Source organism: Molothrus aeneus, chromosome 1 (assembly GCF_037042795.1).
Source record: "Molothrus aeneus isolate 106 chromosome 1, BPBGC_Maene_1.0, whole genome shotgun sequence".
Lineage (NCBI taxonomy): Eukaryota > Metazoa > Chordata > Aves > Passeriformes > Icteridae > Molothrus > Molothrus aeneus.
The window spans coordinates 150,835,696-150,859,663 of NC_089646.1; the positions used below are offsets into that span (position 1 = coordinate 150,835,696).

General features: G+C 42.2%; 1 protein-coding gene across 4 annotated transcripts in view; it reads right to left on the minus strand.

The window, feature by feature from the left end:
* Positions 1-23,968, minus strand: part of TSNARE1 (t-SNARE domain containing 1) — a 460,905-nt gene that overhangs the window by 239,916 nt on the left and 197,021 nt on the right. For all 4 annotated transcript variants that reach the window (XM_066566893.1, XM_066566868.1, XM_066566875.1 and 1 more), the window contains exons 7-9: positions 13,107-13,197; positions 9,656-9,730; positions 7,631-7,687 (exon numbers count right to left, since the gene is read on the minus strand). In XM_066566893.1, the coding sequence (XP_066422990.1) occupies positions 7,631-7,687; positions 9,656-9,730; positions 13,107-13,197 (223 nt within the window). The remainder of the gene's footprint in view (positions 1-7,630; positions 7,688-9,655; positions 9,731-13,106; positions 13,198-23,968) is intronic.

Below are 23,968 nucleotides of genomic sequence, written 5' to 3' on the forward strand. Positions count from 1 at the left end.
GTGGGGTTGAAGGAAGGGAGGTGGATGGGGCTGCATGAGCAGCCCCCTCACTCCAGCAGAAACCACTTCCACTGGGCAGAAGCACTCACTGTATAATTATGCTTCTGAAAAAAAACAAAAAAAACAAAAAGTCATATACAGGGGAGTCAAGCCCAAAAAGTGAACAAAATTCAAGCTTTTAATTCATGTTTTAATAATTATAGTACTGCCATTGTGGCCACACACATCCTGCAGACCCAGCCTACATTTCATCAGCTCTGGGATCTTGGCCTGTGTTTGCTTTCCTCTCCAGCTGCTGTCACACAGATCTGACAGAGCTGCCAGAGGTGACCCTCACTGCCCAGAAAAGCTGCATGAAAGGACAAAGCTCTCTGAGCAAGGTGAGTGTCCATCCAGCTGCCACTGTATTTACAGTTATATTTAATTTTATTTTTTATTTGTATTTATTTATATTGATATAAGTATACATCAGTGCACATATATATTTATAGATATACAAATCTGTGCCAGCAGTGCTGACTGCAGCCATGAACTGCCCACACTCACTGGGTAAAAAGCAATGCTCAGGAGGAAAGAGGATTCAGAATTCCTTGAGACCATGTCAGGATCTCATATAATATGTGAGAAATGTTTTTTTTTTTAATGAACCTGATGTGGCAGATGTGTATTTGCAGCATTCATTAAATTTAGGGGCTGATGGTACTCAAGGGGGTAGAAAGGCTGGAAAGGGTATGGAGTGATAAGATATGGGGGAATGCTTTAAGCTGAAGAAGGGTAGATTTATATTGGATATTTGGAAGAAATTCCTCCCTGTGAGGGTGCTGAGGCCCTCACACACGTTGCTCAGGGAAGCTGTGGCTGCCCCATCCCTGGAAACCTTCCAGGCCAGATTGGATGGAGCTTGGAGCAACCTGGGATGGTGGAAGGTGTCCCTGCCCATGGCAGGGGGTTTTAAACAGTTTATTTTTAATGTTCCTTCCAATCCAAACCACTCTGTGACTCCACAAGACACAAGCACAGCAACCACCCAGGCAGCCACCACACGCAGTGGGGAAAAATACATTACAGAGCTGTCTCTGGCTATGGAAGAACAATAACACGGGCACCAGCTGAGTGATCTGTCCCAGCCTCTGGGCACAATATGGATTTTTTCCCCTGTCAAAGTGCTCTCTCCCATCAGCAAGGCTGGCTCATGACCGTGTTTTCATTGTGTGGCCCCAAACGCCTCCACGCGACCCCGGTGTCACCGCTCCCCCAGCAGGGGCTGTGCCAGCCTGGGGTGACAGCAAAGTGTCTCCCAGCATTTGGGAGCATAAAAGCAAGTGGTTGCAGGGCTGGGGGCGAGGCTGGCACATTCCAGACTAAACAAAGCTTTGGTTTGTGGCTCCAGCAGTGAGTCAGAGCTCGGCTGGAGGAGCCAGCGGAGCTGCTCTGGAGGAGGCTTCGTACAAAAGAGCCCCTTCCCTCTCCTTCATCCTCTGCCCACACAGAAACCTCTGTCCTTTCTCACTCAAACAAAAGGAAAAAATTGAAAAAAAAATAAAATTAAAAGAAGAAAAACACACAGGGGAACAAATAAACTGAAAAAAACCCCAAAAAACCATAACTAACTGAAACCCAGCTAGTGAAAACTCATTTCTTTGCCTGGGTGCTGATAGAGGCAGCTGCAGTCTCTGGTTCTGTCAGCAGACATAGGCAAAAGTGGGCTGGTCCCTTGAAAGGCACCTAGTAGAGGATTGCCAAGGAAAATCCACAATGTTCAAGTTGTTCAGTCAATTTAGGAAATGGCAAGCTCTCCTCAAACCTGATGATACACATTCCTTTTTTTACAAAGGTTTGGTCTTTTCTTACTTTTCTTCTCTTGTAGAATAAGGAGATTGAAGTGCTACTGGAAGCTCATACCTCCAGCTTTTGACAATTCCTTCAATTAAAGCTGTAGTAGCATTTAGGGTGGTTCTTAGATGTTTTTACTGAAGCCCAGAGCATTCCTGGTGTCCCATAAAACCTGCCATCAGCAGCATCCAGAACCTGGATGTCTTCCCAAGGGCTTTGGTGCAGGATTCTTCATTTTAAGTTTTACAGCTGAAAAACACTGCCTCCCTGACAAAAGGGGAGTTTAATGGTTACGTAGAGAAGTTCTGTGCCTATGAAGCCCACTGGAATTTTTTTTCAGGATCGTGGGCATGATGAGAAGAAAAGACCTTCCCTTCCCAGACACACTGGAAGGAGAGCAAGAATACTTTGGGACACTCAGAATAGATTCCACCTCCCTTGAAAATACAGGGAACAAATTAAAAGATTATATGTGAATCTATTTCCATCCACCTATTAAATCACTTTATGAGAATCTATTTCTCTACCCCCAAAGAGGCAGAACAAGAAAAGAAAATATTTAAATTTTCTTAAGAAAATTGCTTTAATGACTGCCTTAAAAAAAAAACCCAAACCCTTTAAAACCAAACAAAAGCCCACACTTGAGTAAAGTCAAGAAAAAATAACTGTGTGATTTAAATGCTCCATATTGACAACCCTAGGAACAGGGGAGTGGGTTGATTACAATATGGCTTTTAAAGGATGCACAGTCATTTAAAACAAAGTTGACATTATTGAAATAACACTTTTTACAGAAGTAGCTGCATCCCAAACGACCTTGAAAAGACACAGCAATTACTACCACAAATGCAAGATGAATTACCACCAAAGCTAAGGCTTGATTTCCTGAGATACAGCAGCCAGACTGGAACATTAGGAACTGGGATGAGTTCTGAGATAAGATGGTAGAGTCCATAAGACAAATGTGTAAATAAAAAGCTCTATTTGTCAGGGCAAAAGCTGTATTTTGATTGTGAGAAATTAGATTTTGCATTTCAGGGAAATACACACCATGTCCTCGCACAAATGTGGAAGTTGGTTTCAAACATGAGGAGCGTCAGGACCATCTATTGCTTTAAAAACTCATCATTAATTATTGTTCAAAATAAGCTGTTGGTGTTGGCTTAGCCTGTGAGATCCTCAGGGTGGCACAGTCTTGTAGCTGTGCTTATACAACACCTACCATGACAAGGGCCTGGTAAAAATAGAAGCCCAAACAACCAAACTCATTACACACTCACATGGATATTTGCAGTTTATGCAGACATTACTGCCAAAAAAAGTTATTCTTCCATAAAGCCAAGGACTGGATCTTGCTGCCCCCAAAATGAGAATTTTACTCTAATCACATAAAAAGAACAACTTCATAAACACAGGAAGAAAGGGAGAAATGATGCTTCCTGTGGGAAGGAAGTCCATTTAAAGGCAGAATAAACTGATGCAGTAAGGAGGAAAAAAAAAAAAAGCTTGTATATGCAAATAGACATTTATTACCCATCTTTGTACTCCTAAGAAATATAATTTACTGACCTTTGAGAGATGGGTCAAATAGGCCCATAGAATAAGAAACAAAGGCATCTTTTTGGCAACTGCCATGTTCCAAAGCAGTAATTATTCTCTCCTCTCTCCGTGAGCAGCAGGAAATGAAGAGAGATGCCATTACACCATGACAATTACTGTAATTTTAATTTCTAAATATTGCTAGGAAAGTTTCCTCAAAAAAAAAAAAAAAGTCTGTTCAGATTTTTGATGTGGTTTTAGATAAAAACTCATTCCCCAGCTAACACAGAGCTGTGCTTCCCCTCCTCCCACTCCCTTGGGGGAACCACCCACAAAGTCTGAAGGGTGAGAAAAACCCACTTTGCTCCCCATTAGTGGAGAAGAGAGAATTGCAGAGAATCACAGAATGGTTTGGGTTGGAAGGGACCTTCAAGATCATCTTGTCCAACCCCCTGCCATGGACAGGGCCACCTTCCACTACCCCAGGTTGCTCCAAGGCTCATCACTTGAACTTGTTCAACCATGGGCACAAAAACAGATTCTATCAGAAGCAGATTATGTTGGATGCACAGTATTTCTTTTTTAAAAAAATTTTGAAATAAGGATTATTTTCATCTTCTGTGCTCAGAGACACTATTTGCTCTGTTGTGGATTTTCCACAGTTTACCATTAATAACTTTAATACTAAGGATAATCAATTCTGTGTTATTAGATTATCATATTATATCCAGTTGTTGCACTGTGGGATGGATTTCCCCCTAGAGGACACATCTGGTCAGCTGTCAAGCCTCTCCCTCACTGACCACACTGTCCCAGGCTACAGGGGACACCTGAAATCCTCCCACTCCTACACCGGCCTCCTCCAAAGGAGGAGTTTGCACCTCTGTGCATCTGTTCAGGGGGAGAAGTAGGGTTTGAAGCCCATCTGCCCCAAAAATAACCAGGAGCAGAGATACCCCCCTAATACTGTCTCTGCTGTAGGCTGCACCAGCAATTCCCATAAACTGGAAACTACCTATCAAAAATGATTCCCCTTAAATCAAAAAATTCCCCTTAATGAGCCTTTTGAGGTCTTGTTTTGTCACCAGTATCTGAAGACTTAAAATTACTTTCACAGATTTAAGGGAAAGGGCTTTTTTTCCCCTTTTTTATTAATTGTTGCCACAAGGCACGTTCAACAATCATCATTTAGTGTAGTAAAAAGTTGTGTCTTCCAATATATGCACCTATAGAACTCCATTGATTTGTCTATACACAAACACATTCCTACAAACATATATTTGATTAAGAATTTATATAACTTCAGGCTTCAAGGAGTTTTGGATCAATGCCTTTATTTTGCCTTTATAAACAAATAAACTCAATTAAAGGGTACTTACAACAAACCACAATGGGCAGGAAATTCATTTTCCCAAGGCTTGCCATGGCAATTTTTACCTGTTACATGGGTCTAGGGAATCAATTGTTCCCTAAAGGGAAATTTTTAGGGCTTGTGTTACTCAACATCTCACCTTTCCCACTCACCAGTGAGAGAAAAGTATAGGGACAGGCATCCAGAAAAACGAGTATTCTTCAGACCTCTTACAATTTTCTGTAATAAATTAAAGTATAAATAAAAGAGAACAAAGCCCTGCAGGCAGGCAGTGTTTGAATCAAGGCTGGATCTGCACCAAGTCACTGTGCAGCTTCACAAGGCCCATAAATCAGCTCTCCTGAACATATGTAGTATTTTGCATTACTCTATAGGGTGTTAACTTTAATGCCTTAATATATTCACATAGTGGTCAGGTTACAGTTCCTGTGGGAACCATAAATCTGTATGTCCTGGCCAATCTGCTGCTGGAAAAATAATAATAATAAGTTAAAACTATCCACAGCACCACATTGCCTTCAGCAGGTTTTATACCTTTAATTTTTCTCCTTTCTGTACTTGAGGGAGGAAGAAGAGAAGATGTGTGAAGCTGCAGACATACAGGGAAGCTGAAGCAGATGTGAATTAATTTTCATCCCTTTTTTGCATGAAGGCTTGTGTGTCCCCAGCCCAAGCAAATGTCACTGCATGAAAAAGATTTGCTCTTGGGTGTGATCAAGCCTTTTTCTGAGTCAGAACCCTCCCAGCCAGGACATGCTACAACCTCCTTTTTCATAATGCACCAAAACCACTTCACCTGCAAGCAACAGCTACAAGGAGAAACAACCTGAGCTGATCCAGTTTAACCCAATTTCTGCTGATTCTGCCTGACCCCCACCAAACTGATCTTGCTACAACCTCCCAGTGGTTGGATTCCTACCTGGTTTAGGGCAAAGGGGGTTGTCTCTGTCCCATTCTTCCTCCAGCCTCCTTTTGCTCCAACCCCACCATTACTTACATAAAGATCTGAGTAATTTTTGTCTGGCATCCTATTTTTTTCCCCATATTAAAACTCTGTTTGCTTCCAAAGAAAGTTGGTTTTGGAGTCATCAAGCAATTTCAACACACCAAAAAAGCTGGTTTCATCCAGGCTTGCTCCCAATGCCAACAACTGGCAGTAATTAGCATTTTTCATTCTATTTGCACTGGTTAATGGCCAGCAGTGTCCCTAGTCCTAATGGCCATGGTAGTCCAGGCAAGGACAGAGCTACTCCCTTCGCTGAAACCCACTCCACCAACAGCAGTCAAACCAAAATTGGTTAAAAACCCAAGAAGTGATGCAATACAGATGGTATGAAAACAAATCAAAGTTAATTTGCACAAAATGACCCAATAAATATTTAATGCATGTAGGATTTGACCACGGTTACAAGATGTGTTATTTATGCCCCTGCTCAACACAGATCACCAGCTGGTGGACAAAACCAAACTGTTAATTTTTATAAACACAGAGCTGAAAAGCAACATCTGTGCACAATCTCTCCACAGGTAGCAGTGGGAACCCTCACTCTGGATAAAGGAATTCACCAGCCCTTTCTTTGGTACCTAAATTTCATTTCACTGACACCGACACCGACTAAGCAGCAAGGTCTAAGGCAGAATTGTAATTGCTTGAAACTTAGTTAATATTAAAGCTTTGGTCCATTGATCTGCACTAATGATGGGGTTTTCAGTGGCACCACTTCACTCTTTTTTACAGAGAATCAAAAATTCAAAGTTACAAAGTACAACTATTTCTTATATGCATTAAGGAAGTTGTAGGAAACCAGGTGGCACAAGGTAGGGAGAGAAAAGTCATTAGGAAAGCAGAAAACCTGCTGACTGTCCCTTAAATGATAAAAAGTATCAAAAATATCAGAAATAATCACTGAAATTAGACATAGAGTTCTGGGTTTTGGTGGAACACTTTCATCTGCAAACCCCTACAAGGTTTTTAGCATGTAAGAATTAAGAGGCCAGCCTAATCTCTGTTGGACCCTTACTTCAGCCAAAGGATCCCCTGGCATCCAAACTCTCTTGGAAATCTGTGGAGATTTCTTAAACTTACACACACATACAGATATTGAATCTATAGTATTTTGCATTACCATTTATGAAAGACTACACATTTTTCTGTAAATATACATATACGCTTACACTCAAATATCTTTATAGTCTTAATAATTTGCATATGTTGATGGGTGCACATGCACCTAATTATATTTTTTATATATTCACATCTACATATAAATTAAATACGTGCATCATATATGGAGTAATCAGAGTATATAAAAATATGTATACACAAATCAGAATAAATACATCTACTCTGCTTCTATATAGTATTTATTCATTGAAAAATTTCCTAACATTGGCTAAAAAAGAAGAAAAATGCTCAATTTGCATATGTATATAGTGGTTAACCACAGTACAATGTAGCCAAAGAAAGCAGAATACCTAATCCCTCTTAAAACTGGGGACAGGTTGGATGAAAACTCTTAATTTCTTCTATGAAATTGTCCTTGGAATGTGATTTCACCACACCTACAGGCCCAGCTTCCAGGAAAAGGGGGTGTAGGACTGCTTTTTGATATATTTCATAGCAGACAAAACTCCCCTCAAGAATGGAAAAACAGCCCCACAAGGACAGAAAAGCAGAGAATAATTAAACAGGTCTTACATAAGTCTTATTTTCCTGAGTCCTGTTATCTTCCACCTCCAAAGACATCACACATCTCTATTGGAAAATCACCTCACTGGCTTCAATGTAGGCAGTGGAGGAGCTCCAAGCTCTTCAGCATCATTAGTGGGGTTAGAAAACAGCTTTTTTTTAGCACTGTACTTACTTCCAAACACACATGAGCTCACCTGTTTGGTGCTTCTCTGTCCAGTAGGAAGCAAAGATTTGGATTTCTCTGCTATTTTCTGTTAAAAGGTAAAGAAAAAAAAATCAGAAGGAAAATGGCTGAGAAGAGTCCAAATATTTAGGGAAAGAGTCATATGAAGCTATTTTCTTCTACTTTCTAAAGAAAACGACATAGAGAAAGCTCTTACTTTTTAGAAAAAACAAGGCAGTATAAAAGCATTGAAAACTTCAGTCTTGCAGGCATTAAAAGTCTTCAAAGCTTCCAGAATGACAAGGTTATCAAAACTGAAACAGGCATTTAGGGAATGACAGCCAGGACGTGGATAAGTAGCAATTTATCACTCAGATTGTTTTCCTGAGGCAGCCGGGCATTCACAAACTGCAGTGGTTAATTTTGGCACTTCTGAATTGATGACAGTTTTTAAAATAAAAGAAATCCAATCCTGTACAGTTCACATGGACTGTACTCATGAACATTAGGGGGGGGAAAAAAAGCATAAAAAGATGTGTGTGTGTGCATATGGGGGTGGAGCTCTTGACCCAAATAATACCAACTTCTCATTTAACATATAAAATAATTTTATTTAAAGACCCCACTCTCAGTTTCTTGAATAGAACAGGTAAATAATGTAAAATATGAGGCAGCACTAGAGATGATGCAATTCTATTACACAACAGACACGCTGTTGAACTGCAATTTTATGTACACCTATTTATTTATTTATTTTTTAAGGCACAGGCAGCAAGTGCTGGGAAATCAATCAGTCCAGAGTGTTTCTAATAGAGACACATTATTAAGTGCATGTTGCCAGCCAAATTTCATTACACCTCTATAATTACAATATATCCTTCCCATTGTTGCAGGCATGCATCAGACTCATTAAAGTGATATACCAAAGCCACCAGAGTTTGTCCAGGTTGTATTTTCATTAATCCAGATATATCTCCTAACTTGCACTGCCAGGGAGGGAGGCAGTTTGGGGATGCTAAATTCAAGTCATTACTACAGTGTTTAAAAGCAAAACAAATCTGCTCATCAGCAGAGCCTCCCCAGGGTAAAGAGGGTGAGCAAGAAGCAAATGAAGGAACTGGAGTTCAGGCTTTGTTTGTTTTATTAAACAGCTTGATCTTGGTGACAGATCCCTGTTGGAAAAATGTTCCATAACATTCCAACAGATCCCAGCCACAAGACGTGCCTGGAAACTTTCTGGCTCAGCCAAAGAGCAAAGCAGAGCCAGAAGCTGGGGTAACATTTGAATTATCAGTGCTGCCTGCACATTTTCTGCAATCAGAAAAGGTGAACTGTGCAATCCCCTCTTCCCTGAGAGTGGAGGCACACCAAAATAATTTAATGGTTAAATAATGTAATGGCAAGGGAAATCCTTCCCCCTGAACTCAGCACTGGGAAGGCCACACCTCAAATCCTGGGGTCAGCTTTGGGCCACTCACAGGGAGAAGGGCATTGAGGGGCTGGAGGAGAGAATGGAGCTGGGGAGGAGGCTGGAGCACAGATCTGAGGAGCAGCAGCTGAGGGAGCTGGGGGGGCTCAGCCTGGAGAAAAGGAGGCTCAAGGGAGACCTCAGGCTCCACAACTCCCTGAGAGGAGGATGCAGGTGAGGGTCAAGGTCCATTCCCAGGGAACAAGGGACAGGACAAGAGGAAATGGCCTCAAGCTGCCCCAGGGGAGGTTTAGATCGGATATTTGGGATTATTTCTGCAGGGAAAAGCTTGTCAAGCACTGGAACAGGCTGTCCAGGGAAGTGGTGGAGACGCCATCCCTGCAAATGTTCAATAAATGTGTGGATGCGGCCCTTAGGGACATGGCTCAGGTGCATGGTTGGATCTGATGATCTTAACAGTTTTTTCCAACCTTAATTCTATGATTTCTTGAAAGAGAGAGGAAACAATGAAAGAGGGAGGAAACCATTCATTAGCAGCCCTGTGGGGATGCTCCAGGCTCTGAGGAATTACACTTAACACATTCCCAGATTCCCAGATGGGGCAGGGGAAGCAGGAGGGACACTCACTTTCTGCACAGCTCCGTATCTCTGGATGGCATCAGACAGTTGGTTCTTCAGCCTGTCCAGCTGAAGCCTTTCTTGCTGTATTGGGAAAAAAAAAGGCTCATTAGCAGGTCTGTCAGAGATAAATCCTGTAGTAGGCTCTGTCTGTGACAATGGGAAATCGTCCTGGTGGGAGACACCAAATAAATAAGGTGGGTACCAATAGTATCCTAAAAGAATCAGTCACACCAGGGCTGCCAGGATGCAAAAGGATTTTACTTTAGGAAATGTGATGCCTTGGTCTCTCAGGCCAGGTTAAATAAAAAAAAAATAAAATGCCACTTTGGATATTCAAGATAGCACTGGAGAAAATACCTGAAGGGATCTTTCTATAAAAAGTTATTTTTCCACAGGATAAGTCATGATAGAGTTGATCACCTCATCTGGGAAATTTACTGGACATGAAAAGTCAAACAGCCACAACATCCCATCTCCTTGGTCTGACTGTGAGAAACCAACTTATCTTCATGTTTTCCAAACCATGAACCCAGATGTCACTGCCTTTATGGCTGGAGCTTGCTCCAGCAAGGTTTTAATCTATGTTTAAAAAAAAAAACAAACCCTAGTACTTAAAAAAACCCCTAGTGCTAGAGCCTCTGTTCTTGGAAGGAAGAGCACAGCCTGATGTAAGTATCCAACATGCTTCCAAATCTCTGCTCTCAGCAGGAATGACCAAACCAAAACAGTTGTCCTGGAACTGATCTACATCCTGGATTTCAGATTTCACATATGCAGGAGCTCACATGTCCAGATTTTACAGAGGGGAATGCTGCAAGGAAGGGGAATGTCACCTTAAAAAACAAGTGGAAAGCAAAACCCAAGCTACGCTGAAGCTACTGAGCAGAAATGTTCACTTTCCAGCCATTTCAGCTGTTTCAGAAAATTGCTTGGGATTACACAAGCAGATTTTTAAAGGATGGCATAAACATTTTTTAATTTTAATGGTAGTTTTTTCACAGACAGAAGAATATCCCAGTTCATCTAAAGATTTAAAACCATTTTTAGAGCAGGGCAAGTGTCATTATTCCCATCCTACAGATAAAGGTCCATAAACCTTATGTTGGTTCCACATGCAAAATAAGATTGTCACCCTGGAGAGCAGATCTTATGCTCCAGCACTCACCCTACCAAAAAATGGAATTCCAGCTCTACCTCTCTATTTACATCCTTTGAGGTTAGTTTGGAATGAAGCCCTAAAAGAGCCATTTTCCATCAGTCTCCTGCCTTGTGGCACACTGATCCACTTAGAGCAGCATCTTTGCTCCTGCAATACTATCAATTTGCTCAGCTGGGCATCCTGACTCCAATATCTCCAGCAGCACTTGGAGATTTATGGGAAGTCAGAGAAAATTCCATATTGCATCTCGTTGGCAGTGTGTTACTGGTAGAAAATAAGGAAGAAAGAGGGAAAAAAGTCTTTTTTTTTTTTTTTTCCTGTGTGTGCATGCAAAGCAATCCACAGAAAAATGGATTGGTGAGGACTAACTATAAAGCTCTGTAAGGCTTTTCATGCTGTGGGTAATTTTATGGGAGGAGAGTTTGCAGTGCTACCCAGATTCCCATGAGGGACTTACTGACCAGCAGCCAATATCCACCAGAACAATTTCTTCTGTGTAAGGGATGATGGCTACAGGCTTTCTGTCAAAATTTGTAGGTTTAATTACTAAAACTCTACTGTTAAAAAGAAGAATTAAAAAAAAAAAGTTAAAATAATTGACCAGTGAGCAGAAAAACATTATTTTACAATTTAATAGAGAGGAGCAAGTTTATTCCTCATATTACTGAAATTATTTCTGTCTATTCCTTAGCTCTTAAATATTTTCCCTTCAATTTTCCATTTTTCTCCCCGTGACAGTAAAACCTCTTCTCCTGAGAGTCCCCATGGGCTTCAAGGCCAAATAATGACATTCTTGTGTGGTATTGTAATTGAGTTTAATGTGACCTTCCCTGATTCCCCTTTGGACCCAATTTATGTCACAAAACAGAGCCTGGAGATCAGCACAAAAAAAGAAGAAAAAAAAGTCCAGATCCCCATATCTCCAAGGCAGCATCTTCTGTTTCATCAAGCTCAGATGTAATTATGCAAGAAAACAAAAAAAAAAAAAAAAAAAAAACCAGCCCTTGCCATCCACCATTAGTCAAAGCAATATGTTAAAAATTATTCTTGTATTAATCTTGATGTCTACATGTGCAAACAGTCATTCCAGGCTTCCCTCCCCATCCTCTGGAGTAGACCATCACCCACTGATTTTTTTTTTTAGGCAGGCTGAATTGCACATGGTCCTTCACAGGTTACCAAGGTGGCCTCGGGTGATCCAAGTTTTAAATCCTTATCTCAACTGCCTGCTGGCAACTGCCATAAATCCAGGCTGTAAAAACCACTTGGTCAGAGATGAGTTGTGTGTTTAGGGCAGTCTTATTTCTAGGTGGAAGGGCAGTGAGAACAGAGTTGAAGTAATACAGGACTTTGGAAAATGGCAGGTAGTGAGTGAGAATAAAACATGAACTCAGGAAAGTTCCTGACTCAGAAACCATATGGATGCTGGAAGCAAGAGTGTATCAGAAATCAAGTAGAATTGTCCTTATTTTCATTTCAGAATGTTATGTGGGTGAAAATTCTCCTTTAATTCTCAAACTAGCTGGAATCTGGTCCCCACATTTTTCTTGTGTTCTTGCCCATGATGCACATCATGGGCCAAGTCAGCAGCAACATCTGGGGTATAAAATCATTTCTGGGAGGTCAAAAACCTTCTGTTTGTCCATTCTTTGCACTGGGGACAATAGGATGGGGATCATTCCTACCCTGTGACACTGATACTGAGTTGAACAGCCCAGTCTGAGATGACAGCCCAGTCTGCACACAAAACAGATGGGATTTTCTTCAGTAAACTTCAGAATTCAGAGTGGAGTAAATTCTAATTTAAAATCCTGCTCTGATCTGGCCACAGCCTGTATTTATCTACCCCCAAAGTTGCCTTTGCACTGAATCAGTGTCATATCCAGATATATTCCATGACTTTGGCCTTTCCAGACACTTAACACACTCCCAAACTCACCTGCACCCCACAACTGAGTCTTTAACCAATGCCAAACTCATGTGAAGCCAGATGATTTCTGCAATATTTTCACCCAAACTGAAACCCTGAGATAGATATGAACTAGCCAAAGGCTTTTTTGCTGAATTCTTGATTTCCAATTCTACATGATCTAGTTTTGGGAGAAGAACTGGTGTCTGCAGCTGCTTTCCCCTGGGTCATTTGTAAGTGAAAACTACACTTGTTTGAGAGGAAAGGAAGTTATAGCAAGACACAGAGCTTAACAGCTTTAAAGCACCCACTGCCACCTCTTATTTTCATTATTCCTCCTTCCACAAAACCCATCATTCTCCCCCAACTGCATCTTGAGCGACACATACCCTGGATGAGCCTCTGACAACCTCAGACAGCTGCTTGATGGCTTTGGTGCTAGTCGTGATGGTTTTATTAGTCTCCTGCTGGGTGGCATGCCTGCAGAAGAGAAGAGATGATGGGAATTGCAATTGAAATTAATTGCATAATGAGACACTTGGAGAAATCTATCAAGCTGCAGAGCAATTGAGACAACACAACAACAGCAGCACGAGGAGGCTCAGGAGGGCTGCAGGAGTCCTGGGTCTTGACCAGCAATGGAAGCCAGAAGGAAATACTGGGAAGGAGCTGCCCAAAATATTCTCCCTGCTGTCAGCACAAAGACAATGCCTGTGAACCATTCAAAGGGGAGTGATGGGGTGAAAACAGGGGCGTGGACAGGGAACAAGGCCATCACAGGTGGTTGGTACTCCAAATTTTCAAAGAAGGGTTGTACAGCCAAAGGAGACAGGACTGGGGAGTTGCCTGATGGCTTGTCCAGGAAAAATATTGTTCTCAAGAGGGAAATCTGAAATGGAGCAGGACAAATTTACTTACCCTGGCCATCTGCCCCCTAATGACACAGTATCTCCAGGAAAGCACTGGGCATGTGAAGGTGCAGAGCTGCTTCACCAGCACTGAAACAGGCAGGAATGGAGCCAAACCAGTCACCCCTCCAGTCATGGGTGTCCCTCCCTTTTACACCCCAAATTCCAGTACCATTATTCTTTGTAAGCACTGGTTGCTGGCCTTGCTCTTTGGGACTACACAAATGAATGGGAAGAGACATAAATGCTTCCCAAAGGTATTTATTAGCTCAGTCCTGTAGTTCTCAAGCTTTCTAAGGTCAACAGAGCACTCTCAGTTTCTAAGCTTCTCCAGAGAGCGCTTCATATCCTTTCAGTCAGAAAGAAGTGGTTTTCCATGAGGTTTCACTCAAAACCTCAAGAAATACCTGGAAAAGACCTGGAGAAAATGATGTTTTTTCTCCCTTTGAGGACACACATGAGCATGAGCCACAGTTGTATCAAAGTCTCATTTGTCAGTGCTTTTTTTTTTTTTGAGTAGTGAGATTTGAAGTGAATGGAAGTTCTTTGATTAAAAAATGTCAAAATGTCTATTCATGGTCCTTCAGTCCTGAAGACCCATGGCTTATCTCTCCAGCTCCTTCCTTTTTCTCTGTCAGTTCAGATGGAGAGCTCTTACAGCACCTCCTTTGAAGACCAAGGCCAGTCACCAAACCAAACACAATCTTAACGACAAAAACATCAAAAACTCTCTTGTTGAGGTCTTGATCCAAAGTTCAGCAGTTTTTTTCCCCACTTCAATATTTTTGTGCAAACAGCTCAGCTGGGAAAGCTGTCCAGGATCATGGAACCATAGGATGGCCTGGGATGGAAAGGACCTCCAAGATCATCAATTTCCACCCCCCTGCCATGGGCAGGGACACCTTCCAGTGGACCAAGTTGCTCCAAGCCCCATCCAACCTGGCCTTGAACTCTTCCAGGGATGGGGCAGCCACAGCTTCTCTGGGAATCCTGTACCCGGGTCTCCCCATCCTCCCAGTAAATAAAATTACACTTGAGTTCATATAAGGTATCTGCAAGTGAAAGCTTAGTACACATAAAGACAACATCTCTTAGTTGCAGAACAGGAATTCCGACATGCGTCAATGGTTGAACGCTCACACAGAAGGCATGGGCTCCTATGGCACTATGCAAGAAGGAGAAATAATCCCATATTTAGACAAAACCAAATGGAAGGAAGCTATTAGCTCTGTTTATTTAAATTAAGATACAATTTCTGTGTTACTTCATCAAAATGAACTTCATTTACTGATGATCCCAGGACTCGCCACACCAGCTGAGCAATTACATCACTTTTAATTTGAGATGGAAGAGGTCATATCTATCACAGGCAGGTATTCCTCAGTGCCATTGCGAGAGAGGGAGCTGGGAATTGAATCCTGTCACATTGCTAACACTGAGGAGTGCACAGTCAGCCTGATCCCCAATCTCTTAATCAAGTATATCTTGCCACCAAATGCATGAATTCTACAAGCAGCAGATTCAAATCTCAGATTTCCATACCTAATTCCTCTTAACGGAAAGCAAGATGCCAGAGTTGACATCCATTTTGCAGACCTCACTAAATTATCTGCCCACGGAATAACTCAGAGATTTACATACCACTAATTCCCCATCCCCAAAGTAAAATGGCTTGTTAGGCTCTTGCATCTGATCCTTCCCAATCTCTAAAGTTAAATAAAGCCTTCTTAATTTGCATTGTAATGTAAATTTTATGTTAGATATCTTATGTAATAAATTCATGTTGGGCACGAACTTTACTCTGCTGAAAAAATAAGTGGGAGCAGTAGTACAAAAAAATAAAAGTTCTGCCTTCCACCTCTTAATTCAAAATGCACTTTAACCACCATGCCTGTGCTTGATTTTGGCACTTCCCACTATGTTGTCAGCACAATTAACTTCTCATTCTTCAGTCTCAGAGATGTGCTCACGAATCAGACAATGATTATATTTAATTTACATTAAATGCTATTAAGATCTTAATTTAAAAAAAAAAGCCGTCTCAAAACACTGCCTCCTGCAGTATTTTATTTTAATTTGTAATGGTAACAAGGCATGTTGCTGTTGTTGTTGCTTTTGTTGTTGTTTTTATTAGTAGTATTAACAGCATTATTAGTATTATTATCTGTCTTTATATTCTGCTCCCCATGGAAGTGTGGAAGTTAATTAAAGGGGTGTCTCTCATGAATAAAGTTTCCTTCTCAAAAGAATCCTCCACACAACAGCAAGTTAATACTCCATCTGTGGAGCTGCCAAGTACCTAAAATCTACAGTAAAAGATTTGCCTGCCTACAGCTCTGCTCTGCAAACAAACCCTGGCAGGGTGAGCACCGGAGAGGGCATCTCTTAGGAGGGGTAACATCCCTTGCTGGGCATCTCTGCGTGCACAAACGCTGCAAAGACAAAGCACTAAATAATCCAGGGGATGCCAAACTGCTGCCTACGAGTTCCCTGTGGCTGCTGTTTCCTCTGCTGGAGGAGCATGGTCCAGTGAATCCCCGATCCCCAGCTGCTCACAGTTTGTTCTTTGAGCGATCATCTCTCTAATTTATTTATCCAGTTTTAAAAGGAGCTCTGCGGAGAGGCAGATGCGGCGGCGGCTGCTCCCCTCCATCCGCAGGGAACGCCGGGAAAGAGCTGAACTTCTGCCTCTGCTGCTTCTTTGAGACACTTGATGAATGGGCAAGCCAGTGGAAAAATAATCAGACCCCAAGTGCAACAGCAAACACCAGCGAGGGAGGGAGTTCTCCCTGCCTCACCGTGCCTGACCATACTTATAATAATCCCATAGAGCTTCATTTTCCAGCTCCAGCAGGAAATGCCATTTCCACTCATAAAACAAGATCCAGCTTATTTTGTTTTCATCTGATCCCTAATGGAAGAGCAATAATGTGTTTTTTTGGGTACAGATCAAAGATACCTTTGCTGTAGTGGTTTGAACACCATTAGATTCAGAATCCCTTCTTTTAGCACAGGGCAGCTGCACGGCAATGGAGTCGTTTTTGCACTTAAGAGTGGTCAAGTAGGATTGGCAAGAATTAAACCAGATAGCTCAGCATAACTCAAAACCTGTCTTTTTCACAAGCTTCTATAATATTTACTGCAGTTTTCTTATCCAAAAAGAGGTAAAAATCAGAGGGCTTTGAGTAGAGCCCTGAGCTGCAGGATCTGTGGCTTAAGCAGAAGTAAGTTGAGCAGCTGCATTTACACTTATTCCATTGCTGCTGGAGACAGAGATGCAAAAGGGAGCATCAAATATGCAGAGGGAGATTGGCACCACAGGACATCTCCTTCCTGTCATACAGATGGATTCTGTGAAGGACTGGTGGCTGTGGGAACTGATAGGACCCACCAAACCACAAATACATGTAGATAAGACTTCATGCAGTGCCCATAGGGACAGCAATGGATCCTAAGGATCCTATTTCCTTTCCTCCACCTAATAAAGATGTTTAACTACAGCGAAAATCCAACAGAGATTCTTTGTGGTTTGTGGAGGTGGGGGGGGGCACCTGTAACATGAAGTTCTGCCCTGGAATGTGGTCAAAACCCTCAAAAAATGCCCTATTTTTCAAGCTATTAGTGGTGAGCTGAGAGGAGCACCATGTGCTGGGTTTTTGGTGTTGAATTGTATTAAAACCCATCTGCCACACCAGCCTCAAATCAACACCCTGAGAGTGAGGCAGAGATTTGGCAGGTGAGCTGCTAAGCTGACCTGGAGGCACGTGACTGGCAGTCAGCCCCTCTAAACTACAAAAGTTTAGTCCAGTTTTCATACATATGAAAACATTTATTCATACATTTTCTAACCTACTCCTCTTTGGAGTGTGTGTGGACATTCATCCTTTGGGTAAAGGGATGTGCCCCAAGGACGTCCCTCAAGGCTGAGTGAAAAAGATTTGCCTTCAGTTATTGGCCTGGGTGAGTTACATCAATCTCTAATAATTGTTTCTTTTTGTAGCTTTAACATAATTTCTTCAATATTGCTTTGATTTAGTGCACTATCCTGTCTGATACCGTAAGTTGTTTTTAGCTTTCATGCTGCGTAGTAAATAAATCTGATTGAGTTATTTTGTTTTAATCATTTATCATAAGGAATAATCCATTTTCATAGACATATATCTGATTTGCCACCATTAAAATCTGAGGGACAAAGTTGTAAAACTTAGACTGTTGACAAAGTCCAGGGATAAGCCTGAATCCAGCTGCCCCCAGGCTCCTCTCTGAGGAGTTTAGAAAGCAAAGGGATCCTCTCTGCATCTCATGACTCAGTGGGAGCTTCTCTAACAAACTTTGTCTGAACCTTCAACAGCACCTCCAAAATGATGCAGAGAATCCTCACTGGAGAGATGACCCAGCCTTATGGTGCACCCTACACAGCCAGGATGATCCTACACCAGAACCAGAGAATATCCTGACCTGGAAAGGACCACGAGGGTCATCCCAGCCCAGCTCCTGGCCCTGCACAGGACAATCCCAACAATCCCACCCCGACCCTGAGGGAATTGGTCAAATGCTCCTTGAGCTCTGGCAGCCTTGGGGCCATGACCAGTCCTTGGGGAGCCTGTTCAGTGCTCAATGACATTTTGGGGGAAGAACCTTTTCCTGATATCCAACCTAAGCCTCCCCTGACACAGCTCCAGCCATTCCCATTCCCTTGGGTCCTGTCACTGGTCACCAGTGAGATCAGTGTCTGCCTCTCCTCTTCTCATCATGAGGAATCTGAAACACTCATCTATAGGATGGAAATGTTTTCTGCCTTAGATCACTGCACTTTACAGAACCACAGAAATGCCAAGATGTATGGAAAATCACACTGTGAAAAGCTGACAGAGGAGTTCAGCAAATTCATTTGAGTGAAGGGAGAGTCCACCAGGGCACACGCATGGGGTTTTCTCTCTCTGGGATTTTGGAGAGCACAGACTCCTTTCATCTCAAACTGCCAGCCACATGTTTCACTCCTCCTTTCCCCATTGCCTGAGGTACCAGGAAGGTGCAGCCTTCCCAAACCACCTACCCCATATTCCCCCTTGAACCTGGCATTTTACCCCAAAGTTCAGAAACTCAGGCTTGTGCAGACCCACTTGTTTCAGGAGTTAGTGTCCGGGTTCTGTAGCAATCCTTGAAGTTAACAGAGACATTATGACCCATTTCAAAGACATTAACACCCATCCCCTCACCCATGGAATTGTTTATAAAGACATCAGCACACATCTTCCCTATCCAAGACTCGTGGCTCTGTTTCTGCATGATGAATTCAGGGGGCATCTCTCACCTCTAAGCATTTATTGCAGATGTAAACAAAGCAGGAAGACGAACTAGGAGGAAAGGTTATTTTTTAGAATCACAGCATCACAGTCTCACAGGATGGTTTGGGTTGAAAGCAACCTCAGAGGCCAAACCCATTAGATCAGGTTCCTCGGGACCCCATCCAACCTGGCCTAAGGTGTTGCACTAATTTTCACCAAGCCCTAAAGTGTATTTACTGTGTTGTTACAGTCATCAAAGGAAGAACAGTTAAATCTACTTATTCTGGTTCCAAACTGACTTTCTCAGCCATTTCCCCCCCCCCCCACTTTTTCTTTTTCAAGACCTAATTGTGCATGTTGAGGAATAGTTTACAACAGAGCAAAATAAGAGCTCTAATTCTGATCTGTCAGCAAACCCTTTCACATAGGTGTAAATCATCCAGCAGAGTAAAAGTCAGGAGAAATATGGACTGCTACTTCCAGATTTCAAGCCATACAATATTCTAAAATAAAAGCATCATGGATTTCCAATTTACCTGTCACTTGAAAGTATTAGGAGACGTGGCACTATTTTTCTTACAGGAGCTTAGGGGATGGTCTGTGGCTGTGTGGGAAAAGGAGGGGAGGTATTTCAAACCCCCCTGACACGGGTGAAATACCATCCCAAGAGAGGAACATGGTTTGCAGTTCTGCTGTTCAGTGGTTCTGCATTAAAACACAGGAATTTCTGTCAGCAGCCCTCACAAATTTCATCACAGAAGTGCAAACCTTAGCAAAATTTTTCATGGCTCTTTCAATACCTATTTTTAAATACCTTTTCTATCATGGCTTCTTAAAATTAAATAATCATAAATAAAGAAGCAGTTATTACTGAAATAAGGAGAATGCTGGCTCCCCTGCAGGATTTGACCAGCTGCAGGCAGCTAGTTACTCATTAACCACTACCAGCAATTCAGATTTGTGCTTTTCAATGAAATTATCTGCCAAACAGTTTATGAGACACCCCCTTAACCCTGCATCACCTACAGATTAGCTCAGCACCGCCTCAGACTCCATCTGTCAAGTCATTGCTGACAGCTCTCAAAAAGGACCCCATGGGAAGCAGCTCAACAATGTCACTGCCATTAGTCACCTCTCACATTGTTTCTCTTTCTCCCACCCATACTATTCCCAAGGAAGTTTTATTTTTAAAAGTTCCACTTTCTTTCCTAATGAGAGAGCCCCTTGAATCCTTTGTAACCGCCCTGCTAGTACTTGAAATATATCACACCTCCCTCTCCCTCATTATGCAGTAAGCCTCTTAGCTTATGAGAGGCAGAAATTAATTTAATTTGTCATAATTTTCATTTTGACGAACCCTGATGCCTACTGATCATGATAGTTATATTTTTTAAATTTTTTTTTCCCCTCCAGGTGCTGATAAACTACTTATTTCTTTTTGCCTATTCTTGCAACTTTGCTTGTGCTGAGGTGAACCATCCTCCTGCACCAGATTTCTGCAGAAAGCAAACAGATCCCTCCCTTCCCAGCCCAAGAACCTCAGCTGCCCTCCGTGAGCTCTAAATATTCACCCAGATTTCCAGAATTGCCCCGAAAATCCTTTTAGCGCCCCGAGATAAACGGCACCAAGGCTGTGACCGCTCTGATTGCTTTGCCAGTGCTCTCTAATTCTGTCCTGCCTTTCACATTCCTGCATTAACCAGGGGACAGGAGCTCAACATCTGCCACAGAGAGGTCACAGGGATGCGGGGATGTGTTCCTGCCGTAATTCCCAGCGGCAGAGCCGGCGGTGCCTGCAGCAATCACCGAAAGCAGCTGAGCAACACTCAACCTACAGAGCTGTTATCACGCCTTCCTTCCTGTGATTTGCTGCAGCTCCTTGCTGAAGCTTGGATTGGAGCTGCCTTTCCAGGTTTTTCAGGGTTGGGACTCGATGATTTTTAGGGTTGCTTCCAGCCCAAGACATTCTATGATTTGGTGATTTCGATTCTGTGTGGGAAAGCTCAGGGTCGCTGCTTTTAGGGCTCTGTAGATGGAGTTAAGTCAACTTGGAGGGGAGAACTAAAGACTTCCTGAGTCCTGCTTGTAGTCCAGAAAAAGAGAGAAAAAAATTATATACTGTAAAAAGAGTTTTAGAAACTGGTGGAAGTTTCACTGCAGGGGCGTTGGAACAATATAATCTTTATGGTCCCTTCCAACCCAAACCATTCAAAGACTCTGTGATGAAAAATCCCCCTGCCCTGGAATGGCAGAGATATGGATGTTGTCTTAGTTTCATCCTCAAATCTGTTTGAGTGTGGACTCCAACAAATGCGAACTCCCTCTTAACAATTTGCCCATTGCAGAACACGGGCTGGGAGCTACAGACCCAAAATCCAAAATATAACAAATCCCAAGGACTTCATGAAGATAAAAATGATGACTTTGAAACAAGTTTACTCATAATTTATGCTCCTGTAGATTAGCTTGTGTCTTTCAGCATAAAACCACAGAGATTGCTTTGAGGGTGCACAAATGTGCCAGGAGGTGCCCTGCACACACACACACACACAGGCACGTATGTAGGAAAGACAAATGGACAGGAGATTAATGGCACTGCAGATTAATGGAGTCTATTATACTTTCCACACTCCCTCTCTTGGTTTTAGCATTTAACATGCATTCAATACTCGACAGGGCACTGTGAAAAGCAAAGATGAAGAGTTCTTTACTGATGTGAATGAATGATTGCTCCAGCTCTCCTTGAGAAATCACAATGGAACCACTGTTAATAAAAGAGCCAGTACTTGGAGGATGAAAATTTTTGGTAAAGAGAGAGGTAGATTTTTTAAGTTTTATTTCCATTTTTAAGGTTGCTTTTGCTGGTTCATGTGGTTTTTTGCCACCAAATTTTTTCAGTGGCGAGAGCATGCAGAGCAAACATCTGCAAAAAAAGGAACAAATCACATCAATTTCTGAGATGTAGGCATTTTCATCCCAGAAAATACATGTTTCATTAAAAAAACCAAAAAAACAACAAACCACCAAAAACCCCAACATTGCTTAAACCCAGGCAATTTTAATTGAAAAATGAATCCATTTCACTCAAACGACTGCGATGAGTTTTGTTATTTTGTGAAGTGAGCAAGAAATCAAAGGCAAACAAACAGCTTGAGACACTTTTCAGCTGGCTGTGGTTATTTGTGTATTTCTAGTTAGGGGCATTAAAACACAAATGCTCCTGTGTGTATGCTTAAATTAAGGGATGTGCCCAAACCCGGTTCCTCCATCAGGATTTAAGTGAGAAGGAAAAGGCATTAGCAGCAATTGTGCCCCTGGAGTTGTCAGCGTGGAGCAAACAGGCTGTCTCATACAGCCGTGAAAAATGTCCACCCTTGGACTAGCAGGAAATCTAAACAGAAAGGCAATGACCAAGCAATTCTTCTGCAGTCCAAAGAGCAAAGCCAGGTGGTTTATCATCTCTGAGAAAGTCAGCTTTAAGAAGCAGCAGACAAATATCCAGAGCCCCTGGATATTTGTGCAGGGACACAGTGGCTTAATGCACAGGAATGTGGGGTTCAGGAGGAAGCAGCTCAGAAAACACATTTGTTACCCTGATCCCCAATTTCATCCCAGGTTATAAATGAAGGAAATGTCACCATAAAGTTCATAGACCAAAGTGGAGGAAGGTTTGATTAACACTGTTTTTTTTGATGGAGAATATGAAGACAAAGTTTCAAAACAACAGCACTGGGGACACCAAGTTTGTCAGAAATACACTTTTTAGGCATTATAAAAAGACTTCATAAAGCTCCACACTGATGTTAATAAATAGTGCACTGTAAAAATCAATTATTTAAACTGTGCAATGCAAATGCATTGGTATTTAGAATGGGTGTTGAAGATTATGCAAACTCCACTAACAGTGAAGCAATATGCAAAGAAATCCAATATTTAGCCAACTCCTGCTCTATGTGTTTTGCTTTGGTAGCATCACTGGCAGAGGCAATGGCACAGCTTTTGGCTTCCAAGACAGATGTTTATGGATCCCACAAGTTGTCTCCTGGCATCTCTTTCTTTTCCATATGGAAACTCCATTCAGGTGGGACAAGATGATTTTGGGTTTATTCACCCAGGATTTAAATACAACTTCACAAACAAGTCCTGCTTCAAACATGGCTCATCCACAGAGTCCATACTCTTCTAAACAGAAAAGCATCTTTTGGACCTCTCATTACACAGACAGAACCCTTTCTGTCCCCAAAAAACCAGTCTTACTATGCTTTATTTATGTCCCACATTTCACCTCCCTAGTCTCAACCCTCTCTCTTACATGTCCTACAGAGAAGGAAATAAATTTTCCCTCCATACCATTTCCACACTCCCAATAATATTAATTTCACCAAAACCAAACACCATCCATAAGTCCTTTAATTCCTAAAAAAACCCAATAAAACCCCCAAAAAACCCCAAAAAACAAAACCCAAATAATTTCACACCAAGAGTTTGCTACTATACTTTTTTATATCAATCGCCCTAAACTCAGATGCTCAATTCCAAATTCATGTGTAAATCTCCTCAGCCCTAATGAGGAGTTGAGGCACATCTTGAGTGCTGTGGCCAGTTCTGGGCTCTTCAGTACAGGAGAGACATGGAGCTCCTGGAATGGGGTCAGTGAATGGTGATAAGGATGATTTGGGGACTGGAGCATCTCTGATAAGAAAATACTGAAGGAGCTGGGGCTGTTCAGCCTCGAGAAAAGACAACTGAGAGGGGACCTTATCCTTGTCTGTGTCTGCAGGGAGGGCTCTGAGCAGGGGCCAGGCTCTGCTTGGTGTTCCCAGCAATGGGACAGGAGGAATGGGCAGGAACTGATGCCCAGGAAGTTCCACCAGAACATGAGGAAGAACTTCTTTCTGAGCACTGGAATAGATCATCCAGAGAGAGTGTGTGGAGTCTCCTTCACTGGAGATATTCCAGAGCCATCTGGACACAATCCTGTGCCTGTGCCCTGGGATGGCCCTGCTGGAGCAGGGAGGTGGCACCAGGTGACCCCACTGTGGTCTCTTCCAGCCT